Source organism: Gymnogyps californianus, chromosome 2, assembly GCF_018139145.2.
Source record: "Gymnogyps californianus isolate 813 chromosome 2, ASM1813914v2, whole genome shotgun sequence".
NCBI classification, from domain to species: Eukaryota; Metazoa; Chordata; class Aves; order Accipitriformes; family Cathartidae; genus Gymnogyps; species Gymnogyps californianus.
The window spans coordinates 21,180,970-21,207,361 of record NC_059472.1 but is presented as its reverse complement, the minus strand read 5'-3'; the positions used below and the strand labels follow the sequence as shown (position 1 = coordinate 21,207,361).

The 26,392-nt window shown below is 35.6% G+C and overlaps 1 protein-coding gene across 2 annotated transcripts in view; it reads left to right on the top strand.

Annotated features, from left to right (window-relative positions):
- ZFPM2 (zinc finger protein, FOG family member 2) overlaps window positions 1-26,392 on the top strand; it is a 317,408-nt gene that overhangs the window by 41,949 nt on the left and 249,067 nt on the right. For both annotated transcript variants that reach the window (XM_050892753.1, XM_050892754.1), the window contains exon 2: window positions 22,445-22,603. In XM_050892753.1, the coding sequence (XP_050748710.1) occupies window positions 22,445-22,603 (159 nt within the window). The remainder of the gene's footprint in view (window positions 1-22,444; window positions 22,604-26,392) is intronic.

Genomic DNA, 26,392 nt, shown 5'->3' with positions numbered 1-26,392 from the left:
AATTTAGGTGAATGTCTGTACTGTGTATCCAAGCTTCAGTCTTGAATTACTAGCTGCAGCTGTTTAGCTGAAGAGGTAACAAAACGTGTGTTAGATAGTCATGTATTGACCAACATGGTTCCACAGGTAGAATTTTGTATGCATTTTTCCAAGAGGTGAACACCCTGCTGTGCTTTAAACTGTAATATCTGGTTGAAGATTTATGTAGTAGCAAATAAAATAAGGCAAATTCAGTTCAAACAGTGGTAATGGTATGCCGGTGTATGTAAAAAATATACATATGGGATCATAAATAATAATAATAATAATAATAAAAACAGTTTTGTGTTGGTAAGCAGTGACTACAAATGTATTGTAGAAGTGAATTATAACATTTAATCTCAGGTCCTGAGGAAGTTCTGACTTTCATGCCTATGAATATCTTTTGATAATTATTTCATTGCTCCTGTAGATGACAAGTTAAAGATTAGAGTTTCCTGTGGAAAGCCCAGTCAGGGAAGTCTGATTATGAGGAGATTGTGAGAACTGCACTTTTCATTATTTGGGAGTTAGGACAGATGGGTAGTTGAACAGTAATTTGAACAGAAATTTGATACTGGTTGCATCTTTTAAGTTTGTTTGAAAAATTGTGCTTAATATTATTAATTACACATAATTAAGAAAGCACATAGGAATGAAATGCATAGGTCTTTGTGATCAAGTTTATGGTTATATTTGGTGGAGTAGGCATTATTATTCTGATCTTAAAAAAATAATTTAAAAAACCCCCTCAAGACTACAAATAATAGTATACTGAAAGTCAGGTTTGCTTGGAAACAGGAGACACCATAGAAGCAAGATCTTTAATTTACAGTCTTGTTCCTTCTTGCCTAAATTCAACTTCCTGTGCAGTCTGGATTGTCATTCCCTGGCATGTTGGTTGTAAATAGAAATATTTGAAGAGATCGAGTGAATATACTTCAACAGAATAAATATAAATGTTTTGCATTTGTTCATAGGAGATTGTCCTCTTCAGCAACAGTTGTGGTATGGCTCAATGAAATTGAGGCTACTAGAAGCTACTAGCTGATATTAGGGGCTTCCCCATTTAGATTCTTAAATAGCTCGTTGGGAAAATAGAGGAATATTTAGTAAGGTAAATAATTCAAAACAATGGTTTCTTCAGCACAAGGTGACTTATTGGATATTTCAGGAGTGGTGCAACACTTATGCAGAACTGTGTATGCCCTCCCTTAGAAAATGCCTGATGTCCCCTCAAAACACAGATAAGCCAGGTGGCAGTGTCCTAGTTTGTCCTTAGCTGCCGTAACTTCCTTTTCTTGTCTTCTTGTTCTTGATGGCCAATGAAATCACACTGGATACAGGAATCTTCACTATAATATTCTAAGACATTTGTTTGTGTTAGGAGGTTGTATGATTCAGAGGTCAGAAGAAGGCTTAACAAAGTAAATTATAGGTTATAAATTACAGTATATTATAGACTTTGCTGTCTTGGACAGACAAGAAATAAATATGCTTTTTTTTTTTTAGGTAGGGAGCTAATTTTTTATACAAAAGATAGATGTTTCAAATAAAACTTTTAGTCTGCATTGGCTTAATTTTTACTGGATAGGTTTCATAATTTTGGAAAGTTTTTGCCCTATGAAATCTCAAATTAAGGTCACTTTTCACTAGGTCTGTCATGATATAGTGTGTGCACACCACCAAAAATAAGCGCTTGCAGTGGTGCAGAGCAGAAGAGCCAGCAAAGGATAGGGCTAGACATTTGGCTAAAGATACATTGGCTCATTTCCATTGGGAAAAATGTTATGTAGTACAGTGCCCAAATGCTGCTCATAAGGTAAACCACATAAGGTTCAGTTTATCCACCTTTGAAGATTAAAGGACTTGAATCATTCCTGGAGGGTGTGGTTGGGGTTTTTTTGTTTTTGTTTTTTAACCCTGTGGTCCCACAGAATCCAGATCTGACTCAGAACAGTAAGCAATTAAACTTAGTGGCTAAAACCCACACTTCCTCTGTCGACATTGAAGAATATGCCACTTTTCACCTTTGAGATGAATTAGAGGTGTTAGTACTGTGATTTGTACTTTATGGTTTATTTCCATATTTCCAGAGCTTGTTAAATGATTCCCAATTCATAAGGTGGATTTATGAGTCTGAAAATGTATAAACCTTCTGGATGGTACTTAAGATCAGTTTAGGCTCTTCTCTTGAGTAGCGCTATTACCATGAAATAATAAAACAACCCACAAAAGTCAGTAGGACATAAAGCAATATTGTTTTATGGCATAGTGAATATTTTACATTTTATTCACTTTTTTTTAAAATAAGAAAGATCCACTAGAGAATCAGTACAAAATGGAAAAAAGACAAGGGAAATGAGGGAAAGAAAATTCGAAAATCTTCTGCCAAAGGAGAGAAGTACCATCCGCATCCCACAAGGCATTATCATATAGTTCTCAATGAGTATTCAACAAGTATTTATTTACCTCAGAGACCTGACATATCACCTGTTTCCCTTTGGTGTAGCACAGGGACCATCCTCATCATAGACATATTTGCCATTGTTAAACTGAGTAGAAACACCAGTGTAGGTATGCACTGATTTACCTTTGGATGACTTCTTGTGTATGCTTCTGGTGACTGTCAACTTCAGTCAGCAATGAGAGGTTCTTGTTGTCCATCTTCAAACTAAAACCTTGACACTGAAGAAGCTTATCTGCACTTACATGTGCAAAAAGTAACCACCTGAATGTATGTTATTCCTGTTTATACTCCCATTACTTGTATCTTAAACCAAGCTTTTATTACATGAAGTTGATGAAGGTCTTGTATTCTTTACAAGATGACAATTTCAGTCTGGAGTTAGCAGGTTAATTAGTAGTCACATTGATGAGCCTGCAGTTTTCTTTTAAAAAGACATTTAGACTGACAGCAGATCTCCCCCCATGCATGATTCTGAGGCCAGTATGGACTGTTTATCCCAGTGTGAGTATATCAGAGTATATTTTGAGTTTCCATGCATTTTTAATAGCCCTGTTTTAACACTGATCAGATCAAGAAATGTAAAATGTTCTCTTCCTGCCTTTTTCAAAGAGGATGAATCTTGATCAGATAAACACAAGGTATTTTTATTGTTCCAGTGATGATTTGCACTGGAAGTAAGATATGAATGAAACTATGTATCTGTTATACTCACTAGTTTTCATATTTTATAGCTGTAATCACATTTAAAAAAAAAAAGGGGGAGCTTCTAGACTTGGTGTAGAAATTATTAGAATGCTGGCATTAGCACTCTCAATTAGTAGACCTCTTACAAAATTAGTTGTGTATTAAATTGTGTTGAAAACCATCAAACCTTTGTGGAAAGTTTCCCTCCTTTTCATCCCCCCCCCCCCCCCCCCCCCCCCCCCCCCCCCCCCCCCCCCCCCCCCCCCCCCCCCCCCCCTTTCCCGCCAGCCCCAGGAGTTAGTCTTTTGTAAAGATTTTAAAGAAAACTCAGTTTTTAAAAGCATAGAAGTAGTTTTCTTTAGGTTAAGTCTTATGTAAAAACATAGTAGTACTTAGCTACACAATTTCCAAGATATTTAAAAACCAATCTGATTTCCTTTTTGCCATTTAGTTCAAAGAAGATATTTCTAAGGATTTCTCACGTTGCAATTCCCGCTCTATAGCTTTGTTTCAGTCAGATAATAGGACTTAATTTTAAAATGCTTGTCCCTGATGCATTTTTCTCAAAATATATCTGAAGCTAACCTTTTTTTGTTCTACTAGTATTATTCATTTCCTCTTACCTTTCATGTAGCTAGTTTCATGAAGTTATTCATAAAAACCTGTTGGTGTTACAAATGTCTTTGTCCATCAAGAATAAGATACGTATGATTTTGAAGAGGATAACTATCAAAGTTTTGAGTCTTCTGAAGTAGTAGAGTACACCAGTAATAACCAGAGAAAAGAGGTAACCAACAGTAACAACATTAGAAGACAAGTTTCCTAAAGAATATCAACTAATTAGATTAATTTATTTTTCATTAAATTAATAAAAATAATTAATTAATGGATCTACCAACACAGCACAACTTAGTTCTGTACAGTACCAGCTGCACTCCAAAATGGTTTTGTTTTCCTATGTATTTGGTTCTAACAAAGGGTATTTTCTTGGTACTCGTCTTTTACGTATGTGTGGTCATAAATCAGCTGTACTGGTTTAGACCGAAGTGCCCTCTTCCTGGCAGTGGCTAGCTGCAGTAGGCTCTTCTGCCTTACCCTGTTCTTGACTCTGAGGCTTAAACCAAATGTGGCATCTTTATGTTTCTAGCTTATGTTGGAAGGCTGTGCCCCACAAAGTGTGAGATTTGAAAAGTATTAGGTTCTAGGCACAAAGGCTTACAAATGTCATGATGGACGCCCACAAAGCGCGTGAGGAAGAGAGCACCATGAGAGAGTCTGGTGACAGGGAAGAAAGCATGTTTATTTTTTTGAAGACTGGTCCAAATTTCTGTTCACACCCTTTCCCCCTCACCCTTTTGCTTTCTTTTCTAAGTTAAAAAAACAAAACAGATTCCTTCATCTGATATTGCCTGTTTTGGTGAAGGCACAAATATGTTGATTTTTATTGTGTATTACTCCCTGAAATTTGATATTGCTTGCCAGAGAAAACTGGAAGGACATTTGAAGACATTAACAGGCAACAGAATAACCCTTAAGGATATTTCAAGCCTGGATATTGATGATGAGGAAAAAAATCCTATTCTGAGTGTCTCTTTTGCTGGGACATGAAGAAGACTCTCGAAAGGGTACATAAAAAGAAAAAAAAAATCCAACACCCTTGTGCTAAATAAATAGCAATTAAATGTTGGTAGTGACATGATAACAATAGTTTCTCCAGTAGTATTGGCATAATAGTCTAATATTACTGATAGTCACGATGTATGAATCCACTGTAAAATGTTTAAAGTATATTGAACTGTTGTATTTGATGGCAGTTGAGTGGCAATGATGGCAGAGGAGAGGAGGAGGAGGAGGAAGGTAAAACGTCAGAGAAAATTATTAACCAGTAAAAATGAACGCCAGCTTCTGACTGCCATTCCATGGTCTGGTTTTCTTACCTTGCAAGTCTTTAAATATTTTCAAGTTCTTTGGCACAAACTGGGGAACCACAGTTCCTCTCCTTCTTAATCTTCACCTACAGGAGTAACAAAATATTGTAATGCATGGTGACATTTCATATTATTGTAGACTATAGTGTCTTATACTTCTATTTTTAGTAGCAATGTCTCTTCTATAAAGATGTCCATCTTGAAAATCTAATTATTTTCAGAAGAATTTCTGTTACGATATGGCATGACAATGTTATACAGCCTGTGACAAGCAGTGCGGCAAGTTGTTTTTAGTGTTTCGTTCTGTGTTATTAACCATGACTGACCATTATTATCAATATTGCTATTATATTTTATACTTTGATTTCAAACCTCTGCTCTTCTTCTAAAAGCAGTCTTGAAATTGACAGTGTTTAATAGTACAACATACTTGAGTTGGTTGTCTGTGTGTCTGTAACGGATAACATCCGATTCAACCCCTAGTTTAGTCCTGGATACGTGTTCTACTCCAAGTGTCGTGGGTTCCCTCTCTTTTTCCAGAGCTCTCTGTGGTTGTGACAGTCTCACGTAATGTTTGCTATCTTCTGCCTTTTTGGTCAGTGTGAAGCAGAAACTATATGCAGAATTTGTGCTATATTCAGTTCTACTCACCTTAGTACCAGAAGATGTAAGAAGAAGAAAAAAAAAAAAAAAAGAGAAGAGTGCTCAAAGGATCAAGCAGTGAGATATCTGAGTAACTCTTAGACTGTAGTATGTGAGAAAGATTAAATTCTAAGAACACTTGCCTTTTAGTAAGGTGATAATTTAAAGGGTCATGACAAAAGGCTGTTAGTATTTGAAGGTATAAACATCTAAAAAAACCGTATTATCTTTAGAGGAGTTATAATGAAGAGGAATGGTTTGGAACTAAAAAGGAAATTTTCATTGAACATTAGGCAAAACACTATAGTGACTTCTTTTCCATTAAGGAGTAATTGTTTTAGGGAAGTTGTGTAAAAGCAGCGTCTTGATCTTTAAAACTGAAATGGGCAAAGTATGATAACAGTGTCAGAGGATCAGTTCTGTGTTTCCAGGTCAGCACTGGCATGGTATAATTGGCCTTCCTACAGGCTGAGTTCAGTCATACCGAATTCAGTTAACTAAGCATTACTCTTTTATGAATACCATGTACAACATTAAACAAAGTACTGCTGTGGATCTCGTGTGATTACTAAACATATTGTACCTCTAAATGTTACACTTTTAAACAGGTGCTGTGTATATTATATTATGAAAACCATGACTTCCATTATTACAAAAATAAGTTCACCCTTGCATTTCAGCAGTCACACAGTGTGCAGGAGCCAGGTTTATAAGAAATTTAGTTTTTAATAAATTTAAGTTGCAACGTACATAAATTGAGCTTTGCCTTTCTAGGGTGCTTGTGCATGTAAGAAGAATGTTACATGAAGAGTGTCAGTAAAATTTTCACAGGCTTAAAGAAGAACACCAGCAGACAGAACAAATACACTTATGGTGTAAAACTGAAGGAAGGATGGAGTGAAGAACTTGTCTAATGTACAGCGAAACCTTCCATGGCCCAAACACAGGCAGTGTTGATTGCATTCATGGATCTGTTGGAACTATTGCCTCAGTGCTACAAATGGTCTGTATGTAATTAAAATCTCACTAGAAAATTCGTTCTTGATTTGATAGTTTTGGAGGAATTCAAGAATATTATTCTTATTTTTTCACCTTTAAGTCTATTTGATGCTGGGGTTGGAAGTGCTAGAATACTACAGAGTGCTCTATTGTTTTTGGCTCTTGATGAGATAGTACAAGAAGATGTGCAACTTCTCCTGATATTACTACAGAATCACAGAACAGTTGAGGTTGGAAGGGTCCTCTGGGGGTCATCTTGTCCAACCCCCCTGCTCAGACAAGGTCACTTAGATCAGACAGATATATTAGTAGCTATGGCAGGAAGTTTTAAAAAGGGGCAATTACTTACTGGAAAATGTTTTGGCAAATAAGATTTTTTTCATTAAGGGAAATTGTTTGATAAGTCTGTTGGGGAAAAGAGTTTCAGTTTATTTTGTGGATTAATTCTTTAGTCATATTTTGACTATTTCATGATAAACCAATAGCAGTAGTACATAATTGTCACTGCTCTTGTTCACATCATAAAATGACACAATCTGATAGGAGCTAAAAATGTATGATTTTTAACGTGTTAATACAAACAGGAAGCATTATGATGTAAGAATACTGAGATGTTTCCATAAATATTAAATGCCATGTGTAAGGATTCAAAATACAAAATGATAAAATTCAATACTAAAATTTAATAGTAGTGAATGTGTCATGGAAGAACATAAAAACCAAGGATTAAAATAGGACTAAAACATATAGAATTACATTCCAGTCCATAATTATTTTTTTTTACAGTTTCTTCCCATACCAGACTTTTTCAAAATATTGAGCTCCACAGAAAGTTTCTAAAAGTGTATGTTTTGTCAGTTAAGGTGTTTCTAAATATTCAGAAGCTAATTTCCTTGGAAATCAATATTTGGAATTCAGTTTCTTAGTTTTCTATTTGGGCAGCCCTAGCAATTTAAGATTGTTTAGAGTAATCTGCAAATTTTGTACAATAGAGCACTGCAAAGTGAGGCAGCTGTATTAGTTTAACTTTGAAAGGCTTCTTTGAAATGTGGCGTTTTAGTTGTAAGGTGAAACTGGCACTTACATGAAGGTGCAGGTGTTTACTCCTTAAGTGAGAGAAAATAACAAATAACTCTTCTGGATTTCTTTCCTAATAGGGAAAAACCTTGGCCAAACCAAACCCAAAACATAAGCCAGTCAAGGATATTTTGATAATCAAATTGTAATAGTAGTGGAGCAAGTAAACTTTTCAAGTGAGTAAGTTTACTGAGAAGACTCAGCCTGGAATAAGATTGCCTCATTTAAGTCTGGCATGTAGAACACGATATTAGGAAGGTTGAAAGTATAGGTGAAAAATGTTTTCAGAACTCCTATTTGCTATGAAAAAGAAAGAGGAGATGGGTTATCAACTCATCATTGCCAAAGCATCCAGTGGCGTAATTTGTAGGAGTTGTATTATTCCACAAGTTGGTTCAGCAAAACAACAATCATGATAAGAGGAGAGGAGAATGAATTCTTGTTTTGATTTGATGCTTATTGCTTTGAGATTTACATAGCCTCATAATAACACTTACCAGCCATCTGGTTTCCAGAGGAAAAAAACTTTTTTTTCTTACTGAAAAGGCTAGCACATAACATGCACCATTTAAAAGCTCATTGTCTGGAAATGACATAATGACTTCGTGTTTTCAAATTATTAATTAGTGATTAACTCAGAAAACCAGCAGGTTATGCCAACTCTAGGGGAAATGCAATGTATTTTGTGCAACCTTGCAATTCCTACCAGTGAGGAATCAAATTATAGTAGTAAAAAAGTGAGGATATTAAAGAAATCAAGTACATCATAACATGCACTTCTAGTTTATTTTAAAAGGTGTGGTTTGCTTATTTGTATTTTTGGGCTTATATACGTATATGTATAAAGATACATAACTCTAAATGACATATAAATGCTATTTTTCAATAAATCCTATTGTGCATGTGACCTAGACTACAGTATACTTATATTATGTATTCCTGAGATGTGATGATGAAAGTCCATTTTTTTCATGGTGATTTTAAGATGTACATGCTGATAAAGCACAGGTTAGTAGTCCATTATATTTTCGGTTAACACAATGAATGCTGTAATGCTGTTATTCTTCGAAGATCTTAAAAAAACAAAACACATTTCATCCTTATGGTGCATCATTGTAAACTACAGCAACTGTTATTATTGTAACTAATCATAACTGACAATCTAGTGGGCAAAATGAGATCTGAATATCCACAGAAAAGAAACTGTGAATTAATATTCCTTTGCAGTGGACACTCAGGTTGGGATTGTTTTACACTGGAGGGACACTGCTGATGCCTAATTTGTGGCTTGTTGTGGCTAAATACTGCATTTTATTCCACCTGACTTTTTTCAGATTATTTGGTTTCTGTTAAAAATATACACTATTCATTTCTCTTACAATCTGATCTAAAGATTTAGTTCTAATTTGAGACCCTTCAGTTTTGTTCTGCATATTGATAAACTCCATTATGGGATTAAAAATAATGAATCCCCTGTAGTTATTTCAAATTCAAAACCCTAAGAATATAAGTAACTAGTTACATAATTCTATAGCTCTTACATACTGTTAGGTAGTATTTTTATTATATTTGTCAAATTATAAGAATCTCACTAAGCTGAATTGCCATGCATTCTAGTACGCATCTGCTAGACAAAGATCGTGAAGTTTGTGGTTTAGCTAATTCCTAACATCTCAACTTTCCTTTGCTGTTACTTTAGAACTACCAGTTACTTTAAGCGTGGTGGTTTTTTCCATGTGTGTCTGTTATATCACCTGCTGTGGTGTTAAATTTTTCCTTTAACTGTGTCATTGAGTTATGGATCGGTTTAGGTGTGCTTACTTTTTATTGAGGTCTAACCCAAATTGGCACTGAATTCTACATACAAGCTCTGTAGCCTTGATCATGTTATTAGAGATCGAATTTGGGCTGTCTTTCAGGGGCTCTTTTTTCTGCAGTATTCTCGGTTTCACTTATATTAGAAAAGACAGGGGGAAAAAAGCAATGATAATTTGAAGAGAAATAGCAACCTGTGAGAGAAGTCATGAGTTCACTGCTGATTTCTGGACCTAAAAAGTCTAGATTCCTTTTTTCTGCTTTTTTGATTTAATTACATGATGATGTACAGAGATGAGAGACCAGTTTCCATCTGAGGAAATGCAGCTAGAAACAAAAGATGAACAGGAATAATCTGCAGCTACATACAAAAATAGAAAATATTAAATAAACAGAAGAAAAAAGACCCCTTAATTTTCTATAGCAGTATAGGGTGTCTGTGCTGTGTGAGAAAAATGTGAGTATTTTGTCTTGAAACTGGGGATGTAAAATTACAGTGAGTAATGAGTATGTATTCCTCTGATCCCTTAATGTACTTGATGTGAGGTTCCTCTTTCATCGTAGCTAACATGCTGGCCATTAAATACACTGCAGCAGCATCATTAGTGGCTTCAAAGTGCTCCTACTTGTATCACATTTTTCCCTCCAGCAGGTGAGTGAGAACAGTGATTAGCAAACACCAATATCTGTCACTCACTACTCATATGATTGCCGGAGAAGTTCCATGTTTGGAGTGAGGGCTGCGTTGGAGTAGGAGGAAGAGCGTGAACTTTTGCTACCTTCATTGCTCTGAAAAGGTTTATGCTCTGAGCTTGACTTGGCCCTGTGTAAGATAAAATTGATCCTATTTGCGGTATGGTGTTTGAAACTGTTTTGCTATAGCAGTACTTGGTAAAGGAGATAGGCTGTAGAGAAGGGCTTCCTGAGTAACAGGCAGTGTGTTACTTACATGTTTGAGATCCTGAATGGTGAGATTAGGACACTCAAAGAAGCTTCTGGTGCTTACCAGTATCACAGTTTGCTATGTCTGGAGGAAAGGATTCGCTGAAAATTTCTGGATCCTGAAACATCAGAGGATTTCACTGGACTGTTCGGAGCAGCATGCCACAGATGTTATTTGACAGGTGTTGACTCGTTGGTGTAGAAGTGTCTATTCCTTGTTCTCTGAAGTTGGCGTAAAAAAAAAAACCTACTGGAGTAAAACAAAGTGAAAAGAGAGTCTGAGTATTTTCCTAAAATTGCACCTTTAATTTTCATGTGCTTTATTGGTTGTAAGATGCAAGAGGAGAGAGTTTCCTTTATTGGAGAGGTGAATATCAAAACTTAGAATACCTTACCTGTAGAAAACAATATGAACATGTTAAAAAAATTCCAAATATCTCATACATTTTTTCTTTTTTATATATTTTAGATATAAAAATCAATGATACTTCTCATAGATGTGTGAAGCATCAAATATTTGAATTTTTATTATATAGATACATATAATTTTAGTGAAAGACACAGAATGAGGAAGTCGTCTTCTTACACAAACGATGCTTTCTTTCACTTCTTTTTTTTATTTTAAGCCTGTAAGTTTAAACACTATTTTCATACTTACCTAGCTGAAACAATCCACAGGAACTGGATAATATTTACATCAATGTTAGCCATGTATCATGGGGCAAATTACTTTGCTAGTATTTCAAATTAGATTGCCAGTAGTTTCAAAAATTATTTTGTAAAAGTTAGGAGATAAGAATCATACAGAAATAAATGATGGGTTTAAAAACTATAAAATATACCATAATCCAGGGAAAAATGCTTCAGGGATAATAATTCTGTATAAGCAAACAGGAAATTTTCCTTGTTTGTTCTGTTACATTTAAGAAAACTACTGATAAACTACCATTGCAAAATTATTCCTAATGTAGAAGGTTATCTACAAGCATCACAGATCCATCTCTGAGAGCTTTTTGCCCAACCTCCTGTTTGCTTTGTAGGCTATAGTTAAAAATTCCCTTCAGGAAAATTGGTGCACTGTGGTACTGTGGTAGTTCTGTGTTGCTGCTGTGATTTTAGTAGGGTGTTGAGTCAGGATACTCATCTTGTCACCTCTGTTCTTCTCTTCCTCCTCTGGTACCACCAGAAACACACAGAACAGCATCTGCTGTGGAGCATCTGCTGTGAAGCTGTTATGCCTGTAGGTAGAATTAAGACAGCTGAGAGAGACAGTAAGTCTTCTTCTCACTCCGTGTCTTTGTGTTCAACAAGATCTCTATGAAAATTTGATCCTCCGGATTTCTTTTGCTATGATCTATAGCGTACAAAAAGTTACAGTCTTGACTGGCTGAGATGCCACATTCTGACAACGAGAGCTTTCAGAGAAGAGTTCATTGTCAATCTCGGAGGCTGCAAGTGTGGCTGATTAAATTGGTAAATGGATGATCAATATGGGACAGTAGTAGGAGGAACGGGGCTAGAACAATTAGTGGGTACAGTTTATGAAATGACTTTTATCGTTGTTAGCACCTGTTAATAGTTTCCAAAATCTGGTTTCAGCTGGAATCAACTTCTTCTTGAAATCTTTCTGTGGGAAGGTAGTTAATTATTTGGGTTTGGTTGGGTTTTTTTTGTGAATATTTCTATTTTCTTGCTTTCTAATATAATAGTACAATGCTTGTTCTAAAAAAAAAAACCAAAAACAAACTAAAGTGCCAATGTCACCATAAATATTGTAGACAGAAGGAAAGAAATATTTAATAAACAGCTTATGCAGCTTACTGTCCATTCATAGTCACTAAACGTGTGCTCTTTGATGCTCACTTTCGGTGCTTTTCACTGAATGTGTAGGCCTTGAGCATGTGAAGATGTTTTAAATTGGGAAGTTTACACACACAAATTGCTTAAGTGAAAACACAGTAGAGAAAAGTCATTTCGGTTTTACTGTGAGGTAAACTCCAGCCTAGGGATTGACTTCCCCAAATTTGCTTCACTGACACCTTGCGTTTCAATCCTAGCTCCGGTGCGTTAACACTATGTGGTAAAAACCATGATTTTTTTAGGCGTTAAGACAGGCCTTGTAAATTTGTCTTATTGACACTGCATGGATTAAGCAAAAGTAGACACAGAAAATTAGTCTAAGTGCACATTTAATTGTAACAAGGTATTAATTACCTGTAGTCTCAAGTTTTTCTGTTAAATCTGGCAAGAGTAACTGATGAGACATGTGAAAGGACTGAAATGGGCTGTGTGTCTCCTTGGGTGAGGGATCATTGGGAGCAAAGATCTGGCTTCCCAAGGACATAAAAAGGGCTTTAGGAGGATCCTCCAAAAAGCTTATTGAAAAATCGTGGGACTGAGGCCCATAACTTGCTGAAAGATGTGATACAGTTCTCCTAACGCGTAGGTGTTGAGGAAATTTTAAAGTTTGGACCTAATTGGCTATTTTACTTGGGTATTCAGGAGGAAAATAGCAGCTGAATCAGGATCAGTGACTGTACAGTAGGTGACTTACTGATGCAAAAACCTCTTCCCTCTTCTTCTCTAGTTTAAATCATTTTCTATATTTCAATTACCCACTTTACCCTAGAGCAAGAACAGATACTGTTATTTCTGTTATTTTTCCAAATGATATAAATACATCATAATTAATACTTTAAAAAAAAGCCCTTCCCAAGATGAAACTTCTACTATCACTTTTTGTCAGAAGACAGAACAATGTTGCTAATTCTAGAAGATCTAGATAACCTTCTGTTTCATTCTTTAGAGTATTGAAACACACTTTGTAGGTTTTATTTTCATACAGTGGCATGGGATCAGTTAAGACGCCTCTGAATTCATACCCTTCACTGCTACCAGTTTTGCAGTCACGTCGGCATCATAGTACCAAGGAAGTCACTATTAAAAATTCCACTGACCTTCATTCCTGGGAGTAGGAGTTCCAGAATGAAGTTGCAACTGTTAAATCTTCTGTACTGTCACTGTGTGCATTGCATCTTAAAATAAAAAGGTTGTTCCTTATGGCATTGAGAGAGACACGTAGAAAGATCCCTGCCTTGAGGGTTTTATAGTACGGCGACACTTTGACTGCCAGCAGGTGGGAAGATTTGAGGAGAGGAAGATTCTGTAAGTGCCTTTCATAACACTTGTATTTCAAAACAATTTCAGTTCTTTGGCAAAACATCATACTCTTCATTTGGTAGACGAGTATGATCTTTTATGATTAGTTCTGCCTGTACATGTTGCGTAATAACAGTACCACACACCACTTGCCTTTTTTTTTTTTTTTTTTTGTATTCTCTCTGTGCTCATGTTGAGGTAAAATCGATAAACCGTCAGGTTCATCTGCAGGATAAATATGTCCTTTCTGACTTCTATGAGCCAAACAAGGTGCACCTTGCCAAACAGAGCCCCAACAGTGAAAGAATTGCTGTGACGTTTTTATGGATAAGGGTATTGGAGGACTAAACCTGTATTTTGGCAGGAGTCTCTACTTGAAAACTGAGGTCTGACATTTAACTGCAAGGGTCTTGCAGCTCATGTTCTGGGCACATCTTTTTTCTTTTTTTCCTATGCAAATGAAACTGTGGCATTAATGGTACACTTGTATACTATTTTTTGAAATTAATGTCTCCCTAAGCATGTTTTGAATGGTCACTTTTTCATCATTTCAGTTTTATGGCTTAGAAATATTCTGGCCTTGGCTCTAAGAGCAAACTGACTATAGGCGTTGTCAGTTTTGTTGTGGCCTCTTGGATAATGGTAAGAGAAAAGAAGACAAGAGGATGAATGGAAGTGAAGTTCCAAATTACTGGAACATTTAAAGGTCTTTGAAAACTTTATATACAAGCACAGTCATGCACCGAAGTGCCAAAAGACCTAGCAGTGAAGAATATTAATCTACTTTTATAAAATCAAAGGGTTCATATTTTTTGCTGTAAAGAAATAATTTGAATAAAATTTGACCCTTTCTACAATAGTCTGTGGGTCAAATTGAACCTACTATTAAAATTCTCTAATATCTTTCCTGTATTAGCATTTCAAAACTCAATTTAAATATTCACAGAGCTCTTTTTTTAATAAACTTAACAAAATTCAGGTAATTTCCTTCAACTTTCTTGATTGAAGGAAGGCAGTAGGTACAGATATAAAAAAGATGTACAGCTACGAGCAAAACCTGAAATCAATTATATATAAGAAATAACATAACACATGGAAAGAAATTAATCAAAAGGAAAAATTTCTGCTATATGATTTTCTTGGTCTGCTACCTGCAGGCAAGGAACGTAAATGAAAAAAAAAAAAATCAGCATTCTTCTTACAGATAAGGGGAAAATTAATAAAAATGTTTCCTTCCTACCAGATCCCCTGATGCAACTTATGTTAAAAGTGAGTGGCTGCAGGAAGAACTTGTGTGTTTAAAAATAACTCCTTTTTTTTTTTTTTTGGCTACAGAAATATACTTTAATTTTTGCTGTTAAGCTCAATTACATCAAGTTGGTATGGCTTTATAGTGTCCAAAGAGCAGCTCTTTTCCATTCCTTTTTGTATTAAGTTGGTCGTTAAATCATGGTCATAAAGTTTCTCCCAGTCTGAAAGTGAGAAATGGTTCATTCTGCTCAGGTGCCACAATGAAGATGTAAGGAGTCGCTCACAAATTGGCGCAATCTTCCAATCTGGACAAAACTTTTGAAGTTCAACCAATTTACATGACAGACTGGAGAGGTTCAATGTGTACAGGTAGCATTACGTCTCTTGAGTATAACTGTAAAAATGCAACAGGAATTACAGAAATGACTTAGTTAAGCTAAATAGAAAGCTCAATGGACTGAAGAGGGAAGCATTTCAGTAAAAGTGGGAGTGGTTTGTTTGACAAGTATTGGCCTTCTTAAGAAGTATATTTAAGGGTTTTTTTCTAAACTGATTTCCCAGTTTGCACTTCAGTCACCTACTGCCAATAGCATGCTTAATTTTAAAGCTATTCCTGCAGTGGTCAGTTTGTCAAGATTAGGTATTGCCATCTACCGTCTAACAGAAGAGTATTTAGGCACCTCTCTTGGCCTTTTCTTTCTATTCTCATGGAATTATGTGATTAAAATATTTTCAGTTCTCATAGGGAGGAAGGGAGAGGCAATATTTTTTACGACGAAAATTGAAAATTGGGATCACCATTAGCTAAAAGCCAAGAGAGAGAAGTAGCGTGGACAGTCATGGGGTCAGGTTGTTGGGGTTGGGGGAGCAACTAGTTCAGTAGGAAAACTTTTATTACCATTTTCCTTTATTATCATCTATGATATTAGCTGCAGACTTGTGTACTTCCATTTCTGTGCTTCTTCTAGATACCTCTAGTTGGAGGTTCCCCTTCTCAGTGAGGAGAACAATACTGAAATATTGAAAGTCTCAGTGATTGAACAGTATCTGGCAGTCCTAGTGCTCAACAGAAACTGAAAATTTATTCTGATTGCTACAGCATATAGTCATCTCCCATATTTTGTCAGTCCATGTCTTCACCCTGGTTGAACATACAGGGTCTGAAATATTTGAGCCTGGACACTTAAAAAAAATTCTGCAAAACCCAAGAAAAGGCCAGCTTCCCAGCGAGGAACTTGAGAGTATCTTTTTGGTAGTGTCTTGTAAAAATTTCTTCCCCAAAAGAAGGAGAAGCTGGATTGTTTCTGTTGGGGTTGTTCAGGTCACTGTTAAACTTGTCTCTAGGGTGCTGTAAAAGCACAGTGGTTGGAAACAACCACTCCTTTGAGTTAACTGAAATGCTGAAGAAGTAGCTAAGAAGTCATGTATAGAAATCTTCCCAGAAGGAAGCTAACTCTGAACTATTGTGTGGTGTCTTCACCCCCACTGCCATATTTAAAATGAAATAAATTGAACCCTCTTTTATATTTTTAATGTTCCTGACTGAATTTTTAGGAAAAAAGTTCGCTACGTGTCTTCCACATGTGAATCAATATAAAATGTTTGCCTGCTGGTTTTCTTATGTAATTGTTTGTATTTAGAACAAAATGTTCTTGTTGAAACAGGAGACAAATGGATTGATTTTTCTGAAGCTTTTCCCTCTGTTTGTAATCAGAGAGCATCACATACCTCGGTTTTACCGTAAGCTAAGGATAATCTGTGTGTGGCAGCATGTTTTCCTAGGAAATACTGGACGGATCACACAGAACATGCAAAATGCATGTTGTTGATCCAGTGAATTTCAGACCTCTCTGATTTATCGGAGTTGTTATTATTTAATGCTACTACTGCTAATTATACTCATTAACCTCTCCCCAGCCACTCACTGTCAAGTCTTGTAGGCTTTCTGAAGCATTCTTAATTTGTTAAGAGCACTGATTTATGTTGCTGCTCTGGGAATGTAGGAGAATATTGTAGGTGGGAAGGAAGCTAACCACTTAACATTTTCATGAGATAATTATTTCAATGATACTTTCCCACTGTAGGGTACGTGCATTTTAAGCACAAAGCACTGGACAGGAAAGCATATAAGCATGTGCTTAATTTGAGCATGCATTTAAGTGGTTTCATTTAAGGAGAAGTCTGATGAATTTGACTATGAGAAATGATTACAGAACTTACCCAGCTTAATGTTATTGAATTTCAATTATTTCATTATGGTTATAGTACCATAAAACTGGAGTCATGCTTTGCTGTATCAGAACTAACATGTTCAAGGGGTCTGATGCTCAAATTTGTGTTCAGAGGAGTGTTTATTGTAGCAAAAGCGTTTTTTGTTAAGTGAATGTAAACCCTTTTCTGGTGGTTCATTCTCACACTTCTCGATGTTATTAAAATTCTTACAATGTTGGGTTTTTTTTGCTAAATGTGGCCTATCCTTTCAAGTGTTGAGGTGGCATCTGTTACTCGTGTAAAGATTGCCACTTAGCTAGCTATCTTTGTGTGGTATCTATATGTTTGCATTTATGTTGAAGTATATGACTATTTGAGAGAAATTTATTTATTTTTTTAGCATTTAATACATTAATAGTGCTAAAAAATATATGCTTGAGTGTTTGTAAATCTGGTACAAATTAGGGAGCACAGTTCAGATTTCCCCACACTGCGCTGCCAAGTGGCCTCAATCAGAAGTAATTTTCTCCATGAAGGCACATGCAGCTCACTCGTCAGCCTCTCCTCAGTAGATATTGTTATTTGTATCAAATTATATGTGGTGATTTTTCAAAGTGGACTGCTGTGTCCACTAAGCCATATAGATTTCTGCCACATTGACTCCTTCGTTGCTGTCACTAATTGTACTGTTTTCTACTGCCTTTTGTTTATCTATGTTATTTGAAAAAATATTTGAGATTTATGGTCATATCAGTAAATATTCATGAAATAGAGTAAGTACCAAGTGAATAAATAAACTACCAAACCCCTCAAAATCTCCTGTGTTGTGTACAACACAAGTATTTGCTTGTTTTATAAAGTAAATAGTTTTTTCAGGGCTTCATGCAAAATCTAGAATGAGGTAATGCAGACTTCATTTGCCTTCAGTACCCCCATTTAAGATCAGAAATTGAGTTTTTACCTAGTGCATTTGGGAATTCTTAACTGTTTATCATGTATCTGGCTAATCTGAAGCATTTCAGAACCACCTCTCCTTAGATTACATCACATTCTTTTACAAAGTGCTAATAGGAAAAGAGTTGCTGAAATGAGAAGACATCTAGACTATCTCTGGAATTAACTATTCAACTAAATTCTTAAACCATTTCAGTTTGAAATTTTACTGTTTTATTTAAGAGTCTAATCGTATCTCTTGAGCTGTTTACTGTCAGATCACTGTGACACTCAGACGAATTTCAGTATTAGGAATTATTTGAATTTGCATTGATGTGTCATTATGGCAGTTGTTGATTGTAATGTCACACTTAATCAGCAGTTATTGAAAAGCATTTTTCAGCAGAACAGGAATGGGACCTTGACCCTGTTCCAGTTGAAATAAAAGCAGACATAGTAGATGTTGTGCCATAGGTGCTTAATAACATGATCGGTATATGTAATGGGTGTAATACTATTAAATTAAATCAACAATTTAAAAGAAATGCAAAAGGTAAAGTATAGTACTAAAGTAACTGATTAGCTGTATTTGGACTGTTGAAGGTAATATATCAACATAACAAAAACTGGGAAAAAAAAGCACTATCAGAGAAAACAGTTGAAAGAAACTGTTATTTTTAAAGACTTATTTATTTTTGTCTATATGACTCTGTATTTTTAAGTATTTTAAATCAGGGAAGAAGTTGAGTAGGTGCTGTGTACGTTGTTCCCTAGATAGAGGAGCTAGTAAACTTTGAAAACCGACCTATATGTTTTTGAACCAGATAAATTCTTAGTTCTCTAGCTGACTTGATTTACTGATATCAGTAAGAGGTTGTTGGAGGCACATGGCCAAATTAGGCAGACATAAGCCTGCAGAGTTTATGTGTTTGCATTAGTGAAGAATGTGTAATTCCATACAATCTTTATTGTGAGGTTCTGAAAATTTATTTTTATTCATTGTCTATTTATGTACAAGTAATTAGATGGTCAAGAATAGAGAGTTTAATCTGTTTACACGTACTACTAAGTGGCTTTTGTTTTTACTGTTTTCTTTAACCCACTCTATGTTTGGGTGATAATTAAAATTAGCCACAGAAATCAGGCATCGATATTTCAGTTCACATGAAACTAGCAACCAAGAAGTACTTAATTTTGCTGTTATTCTTGTGGGCTGGTCTTACTCCTGTTGAACAATGCCTTACTCTTTAGTTGAAGTTATCGGTTAAATTAAAGTTACCAGTTTATAGCTCTGGGCATGAGCTGAATGTATTTGAACACTTAAAAAATAAAAGATGACTCAACATGAATAAGACAGAATTTTTCCCAAGGATCTGGTTGTAGATGGGTGAATTAGACAAGGCAGCAGCAGCCTGAAACCTAGAAAAATATTTATGCACTGATCTCTCAATTTCAACAAAAGTTGTGCTGTTTTTTGGAGTGCAGCATCTGATGTCAGCCCGTGAGGTGAACTGTTACGTAAAGCTCTGATGCCTGCCCATATGCGACTGGATAAACATCACTGGTTTTTATATGTGGGTTGACATACGCAAAGCAAAACTCAGTGTAGATGCATGCATACCTCTGATCTCATCTGGATTTGACAACATTTGCATTTATGTTTTCAAATGCTTGGAGATGTAACTTTAGGAAATATTACATACCTGTTCATACGTAGGATGTATCTGTGGAAGCACTTGTCAAGAATTTTTTTTTAGTCTGAGATTTTTTTGAAAAATAAAGTCACAACCCACAAAATGACAGGGGTTTGAACCTGCACTGTGGAGCTGGTTGGTGCGTACATTGTTTTGATTCTGCCTTCTTGGAAAGTGTCAATGGAAATTATAAGGTGTGTGTTTCCATGACTGCTGCAAATAAAAGCATACCAACTGCACTTTTTTTCTTAATTAACGTACGATGATTATTAGCTTGCTGATTACGTACTGGTGACGTGATCAAACAAACTCATTTAACATCTAGAAACAGAGCTAAATGTCATGTACACATGCCAACTGGATTACTTGAAGGTATATTGCTTTTGCTGTATTTTGCAAGACACTTATTGAAAAAGTCAAAAGACAAAGAGCCAGTCATTCAGCAGGAAATTGACTTTCACTGAAATGCTGGCTGAAGTTTACATTTTTTTCCCCCAAATTTAAAATATTTGGAAAATTTATTAAAGGCATATGGCTGCTTTTGAAATGATGCAAAGCATGGTAATTTTCCATCTTTATACATGGCAGAAATTTACATTTCCCTAAAATAGCGTATTTTCTGTTTTGTTGTGTTTTTCCTTCTTAGTTTATTTATCCAGATACTACGAGTACACACCAATAAATGGCTCTACAGACAATGTCACATATTAATAATATTATGAAATCTGAAAGGTATTTTTTGATAGTTTGTGGAGAACCCCTTGTGCTTTCATTTCTGCCATGAAACTGGACACATGTAAGGTGCCCAAACTGCCCATGTTTAGCTGCAGTGCACTGCTCCAGTGTGTGCTAGTGCTTTGTTCTCTGTTGTGTACAGTGCAATATTCACTCTTCATTCCCTGTGCATATGCAGTTGCTGGATTTTTTCCCAATATGGCTAGAAGGTGCAATTAACAGTAATGGATACTTTGATAGTGAGAATCTTTATTTCTTCAACCATAATAATAGCCCCTTATTTTAGGAGATATATTGTTGAATGACAGCTAGTGTTGGTGAGTATGTGTCCACAAAAGTGGGTTCATTTGGTCAGATTCTCAGCTGGCACAAATAGTCATATTTCCATGAAAGATAGTAAGCTATATTAATTTATGGAATCCCAGCTGGGAATCTCAATCAATTTCAATAAAAAGTAACCATCTTATTCCTCTGAAGCAAAAATTACACAACCTAGCCTAAAGTGAATTTTGCTGTTTTAATAAATGTAGGTAGTCACTGGTTCATAATAAATTACATAAAATTAGTGTAGTCAATATTTGATTTCTTTTAAAAATTTATCCCTTCCTTTTCATCGAATGCAACAGAATAATTTATGTATTGTATCTCAGCATGATAGATTATATAGGAATAGTGTATTTAATACTGGAAAACTATCATATAAATACAAATTACATTTTTTTTTTCATTAGCTAGCTAGCTTTCATTTCAAGGAAGAAATACTCAGTCAATTATAAATGAGGCTGTGCTTTCATTGGAGAGTGAAATACGTAATTTTTTTCAAGCCTCAACCATGTGTAATGAAATCTCTTTTGAAATCCAGTCTTAAGATGGATTTTGAAACATACTGACGTTTAATAAAATCTTAGTTAAATTAAAATATGTTCAGTTATTTCAAATCTCTATTTAAATCTAGGGTAAAATTCTACACCTGCACAAGAGATGTCTCTAGCAAATAGTTACTATTAACCAACGATTGTGAAGAGTATGTATATAAGAAAGAAGAAATTTTAATTTTTGAGTACATTCCAATTGGTAACCTGGGTGTTATGTATTATAGATCTGTCAGGCACTGGTTTTTCAAGAGGATCTGTAGCAATAGTATGTCTAGGTAACTAGAAAAAGAATCAAAGACCTCAGGCTGCCATTTCAAATTCAGACTCATGCCCTGCTTCTATAACTGGCTTATGTTTCTGTAGCCCTCAGCTAGTAGTTTACCACGATAGTTATTTGGCCTCTGTGAAATGAAGTGATAGTCTGTCCGAGTCCCATCCATTGACTGGGAGTCTATTAAAGAGTCTAGCAAATGAATGATCACGGATACTGTCAGGTGCTGGTTGAAGCAAAACAGCAGAATAAGCTGAAGTTTATACTGTCAATGCCTTTGTAGTAATTCACTGTCGTCAGTACTGTTAACTCAAGAAGTGAAGCCTGTAAAGGGAACCTATTAAGTACTGTAATTCAATATCAGAAAACAATGACTAACAAACAAGAGAAGGCTCTTCACTGTTTACATGGTTTTACAAATATAACTTTGATTTCCATTGTTAAAACTATCTGTGTTTAATACTGGAGCCCGATGAATAATGAAAAAAACCTCCATGTGCGAGTATTATTAATATGTATTATTAATAACACTTTGCATATTCTGATTTGAAGTCATCAGGAAAACAGTCACTTTCAATTTCAATTTCCGTAAAATGTTATTTGTCCAATTCTAATAAATGTTGAACACAGCCGTGGAAGGAAAAACTAGCTAAAGACTTCCAGTTATAAGTTCACTAAGGTTTTATTTCACATTGTCCTGTTAGATGGTTTTGCCACAGTGTTCCTGATTCTTTTTAAAGGGCCCCTTGAGGATGCCATTGAGGATGAAGAAGAAGAGTGCCTGTCTGAGGAAAATGATACAATCTCAAAAGAAGACTTTCCATTGGAGGAAAGCTTTTCTGCAGAATTTGAGCCTGAAAATCTGAGCTGTGAAGAAGTGGAATACTTTTGTAATAAAGGTAATCATTGTAGCCCACCTCTTGAGGGAATACTGGCCAAACTATGTCCAATTGGTCAAAAAGATTTTTTGGTTTAAAACGTACAAAAAGTTCTATTAATATAGTACCTTAAAAATAGGAAAATGAGTCACTTAAGTCTGGTAAGGGGTAAATATTTGAATGTGTTGGAAGGTGTGCTTTTCAGGGAGGTGAATCGTCTTGCCTTTAATGTTTTCCTCCAAGAATCTTATTTTCTACATATTTAACTGTAGAGAACAGGCCTCAGAAGTCAATTATTATCAGATCCGAAGCTAGCAATGCAGCATGTCTGTTCATTGCTTCTTTGCCTAGGAAACATTGCTAGAAAAACAGATTGTGTCTGTAGATTCTAGGATTAAAATAGAGCTTATTATAGAACTTATTATGCATGGCAGAAAACTAGTGATTTGTGAAAGGATAACTTTTAAAGTTGCAGATGCCTTTCTGATGCATTCGTTACTTGCAAATTATTGAAGATAGAGGTATTTTAGCATAAGCTACACCAATTCATTCTTACCCCGTGTTCAGTCTGCAAGGTTGTGCTGTTTCCCATTCAGCTGACAGAAAAAGCGCACTATCATGTACTGTTGTTTAGAACATTGATTTAACCTTCCTCCTGCCAGATTTCCACTTGATTGCTTTATTGTTTGTCTTCTGCAGGTAAGGATGCCTATGAAATAGCTGGAGTTGTTGTGATGATGTTCTTCTGTTAGTCCACAACCCCCTCAGGCATTTGGATATCGATGATTTCTCTGCCTTTCTGTTCTTTCCCAGATATCGACATACATTTTCTCATGATAGCTTGATATGCTCCTGTTTTTGTGTTATTTTCATCTGTCTTGGACAAAATAGAATAAATCTGTTTGAAGAGTCATATGTTATGACTGCAGAATATTAGTCTTCCCTACAGAGTCTTCAGTCATCAGTGGGGAAGGCATGAAAATGTATTTTGTACGTCCTCTATGTAGCTTACAAACTTTTGAAAAAAATAATTTACTTTTTGTGCTACAGGTTCTTGATACTATAGGAGGCCATCCTAAGAGATCAAAACAGTCTAGTCAATAGTTTAGAATTTAGCTATCTTACTGTGAAGGAAAAGAGACCAGATTATGAATGGAAATGCTTTACAAACAGGGGGAGTTAAGTGCTATTATAATTATGCTGTAAACAAATACTACAATTACTGTGTGTTCACTTGTTCACATGCCTCTCAGACACCATTTTCCTTAGCTGAAAAAAAAGTACTGTTCCTGTTACTGGCATTACTAAATAATTTTTTAAACCACAATTTGCATAATTGTTATAGTAGCATCTCTTTGAGTTCCTTCTGTCAGCAATGGAAGACTACGCACCACTATCAGTTCATATCAGTTTGATTTAGTTCTTTCTCTGTACTTCTTACTGCATTTCCAGGGCCCTCCAATGGAAATACTACTGTTTTGGTTGAAATTCAGAAAAATATATGATTTGTTTATTTGTTTGTTTATAGCAATCAATATTGCGAATTCATGTTGAATTTCCAGTTATCTTGGCATTTCCGTTTAATGAACACATCTTTCAGGGAAAACACTGAATCCAGGCCATTGTATTAAACAAGATCAGGAATTAAATGGGAATACATTTAAATCTGAATCTTGATTATCATATGTTTTATTAAGGACATGTGCTGATTCTTCAAGCTGAATACCTTTTGACTCCCCAGCAGTTCTTTTTCCAAGTGCGTTGTAGTTATAAGAGAGTCTTAAACCTATCCACTGCAACTGCTGCAGAAGAAAAGTTGAAAAGGAAATTTCTGAGGATGAAGGGGCACATAAAACCCCTAATCTACTTCCAGCTGAGGCAATGTGACAGAAAGTCCCACTTTGAAGTAAGTTGAGAATATCCCTGGAAAAGGATGGAATGGGAGACTAGAAATGTATTGGTTTTTATTAATGTCTCGACTTCTTTTGAATGTCCTGCTTCTTCAGTGTCACATCTTAAGTGTTGTTAGCATGAGGCCACATATGTTTTTCTGAGGATGAAACCCAAGAAGACAAAACTAATCTGGAAAGCAAATAAATTTCTTTTGCTCCCTCTTCTTAGTGGAAGGGTTTGTGACTGTATTATATAGTAAATACTAAAAGTGAGACTAATTCTCATGATTTTTGTCATGAACCTGATAATCATTCATAACCTTTTTTTTTTCATTGTATGCTTCAGTATTGAAATTAAAAGATGGTATGAGAAATAAAATATTTTTAGGAAAAAAAAGCTTTTCTTTAACGTTGTGAATAAAAGCTTTAAAATGAGGTATGTACCAAATAGGTTAGAGAGCAAATAAATGCATTCTGATTTCTCTTTTGAGGGCCTGACTTTCTGATTTTTGTTTTGCTCTTTGACAGTATTGGCAGCCTGTAAAACACAGATATCTACAAAGGAGGGAAAAATAAGTGTAGATCTGTGTTTTCTCATGTGATATGTTTCTTTGTCCCAGAAAACATCACAATCGGCATGGGAATCCTTTATGCTGTCTCTGCATTCTCCTCTTGCTAGCATGGACCATTAAAGGTTCTAGAAAGTAAGGGGATTTTATTGGATGTAAATATTCATCTGTCCTGGCTCCCCATTTCCCTCCCCCAGGGTTTCTTCCTAGCTGACCCAGAACAAGAGGACAAATGAGTAGTGGGCCTTCCTGCAGGAATCAAGAGACGTGGGCAACAAATGGCACAACTGTTGGGGAGGAGGTGTTTGTGAGGCTTCACCCATGGTATGTTTTTCATACTTCCCCACCTATGTAAATCCAAGCACCACCTAAAACTAGAGGCTTTTGACTGTCCAAACTAGGCACTGAAGGCAAAAATTTACTGAACTCACAATTCATTCAGATGAATGAAAATAGAGGACATACAGGTTCACAACTTGATAACTTTGGCTTGTTGACCAAAGAGATTTTCCTGTCAAACTATGCCCGATAGTATTATAAGCAGAGAGCAGTCTCTTACTGTCTAAATTGCAAACAGCTAACCTTTATAAAGCCATACTTGTCATTCCCACCTTATTAATTTGGGTTTGTGAGATTGATTCAGGAGAATAGTTGCCAGAATTAGAAGGTGAAGGCGAAAACCTCTGCAAAGTGTGAAACAAATTAATCACATTGACTGAGCTACATGTCATTTTACAACTTCTCTGTTTTCAAAATTATGAGTTTTGGCTATTATTTTTCCCTTCTCCTTTTGCTCATTAATGGCTTTTATGGCAAGGAATCTGGAAAATTCCACCTCCCCCACACTTTTGCAACACCACAAAACCACAATTAACTTTGCTACGAGTGAATAATTATTCCTGTGTAGTCTTCATTTACACTCAAATGTGAAGAAGTGAACAGTGTTTTAAGCATGTAAATATTAAAAGCAAAAATGGAAATTAGCAACCTACTATTTATCAGGGGTCAGTTTAAGCTTGCAACTGTGAACTTTTAACCTTTTGGATGAAGTTTCCCATCCAAGAATTAATATTTTAGAAGAGCCTCAGAATAGATGGCAGTTAGAAGTTTGTTTGCAGTTTTGACAGAGATTAGGAGAAAGGGAACATTTTGGCAACAGCAATAATAACACAATCATGGTGTTCTTCCACTACAAAGCTGCACTGGTCTCAATCTTTGGAGTAGAAACAAAAAATTTGGTAGGAGGTAGCCTTGGTGATAATGCATTGCATTTTGTCATTTTGTGGCCTTTGAAAATTGCTGTTTATGCTTATTTACTACAGATTTCTGCACGGCAGATAAAGGGGGTA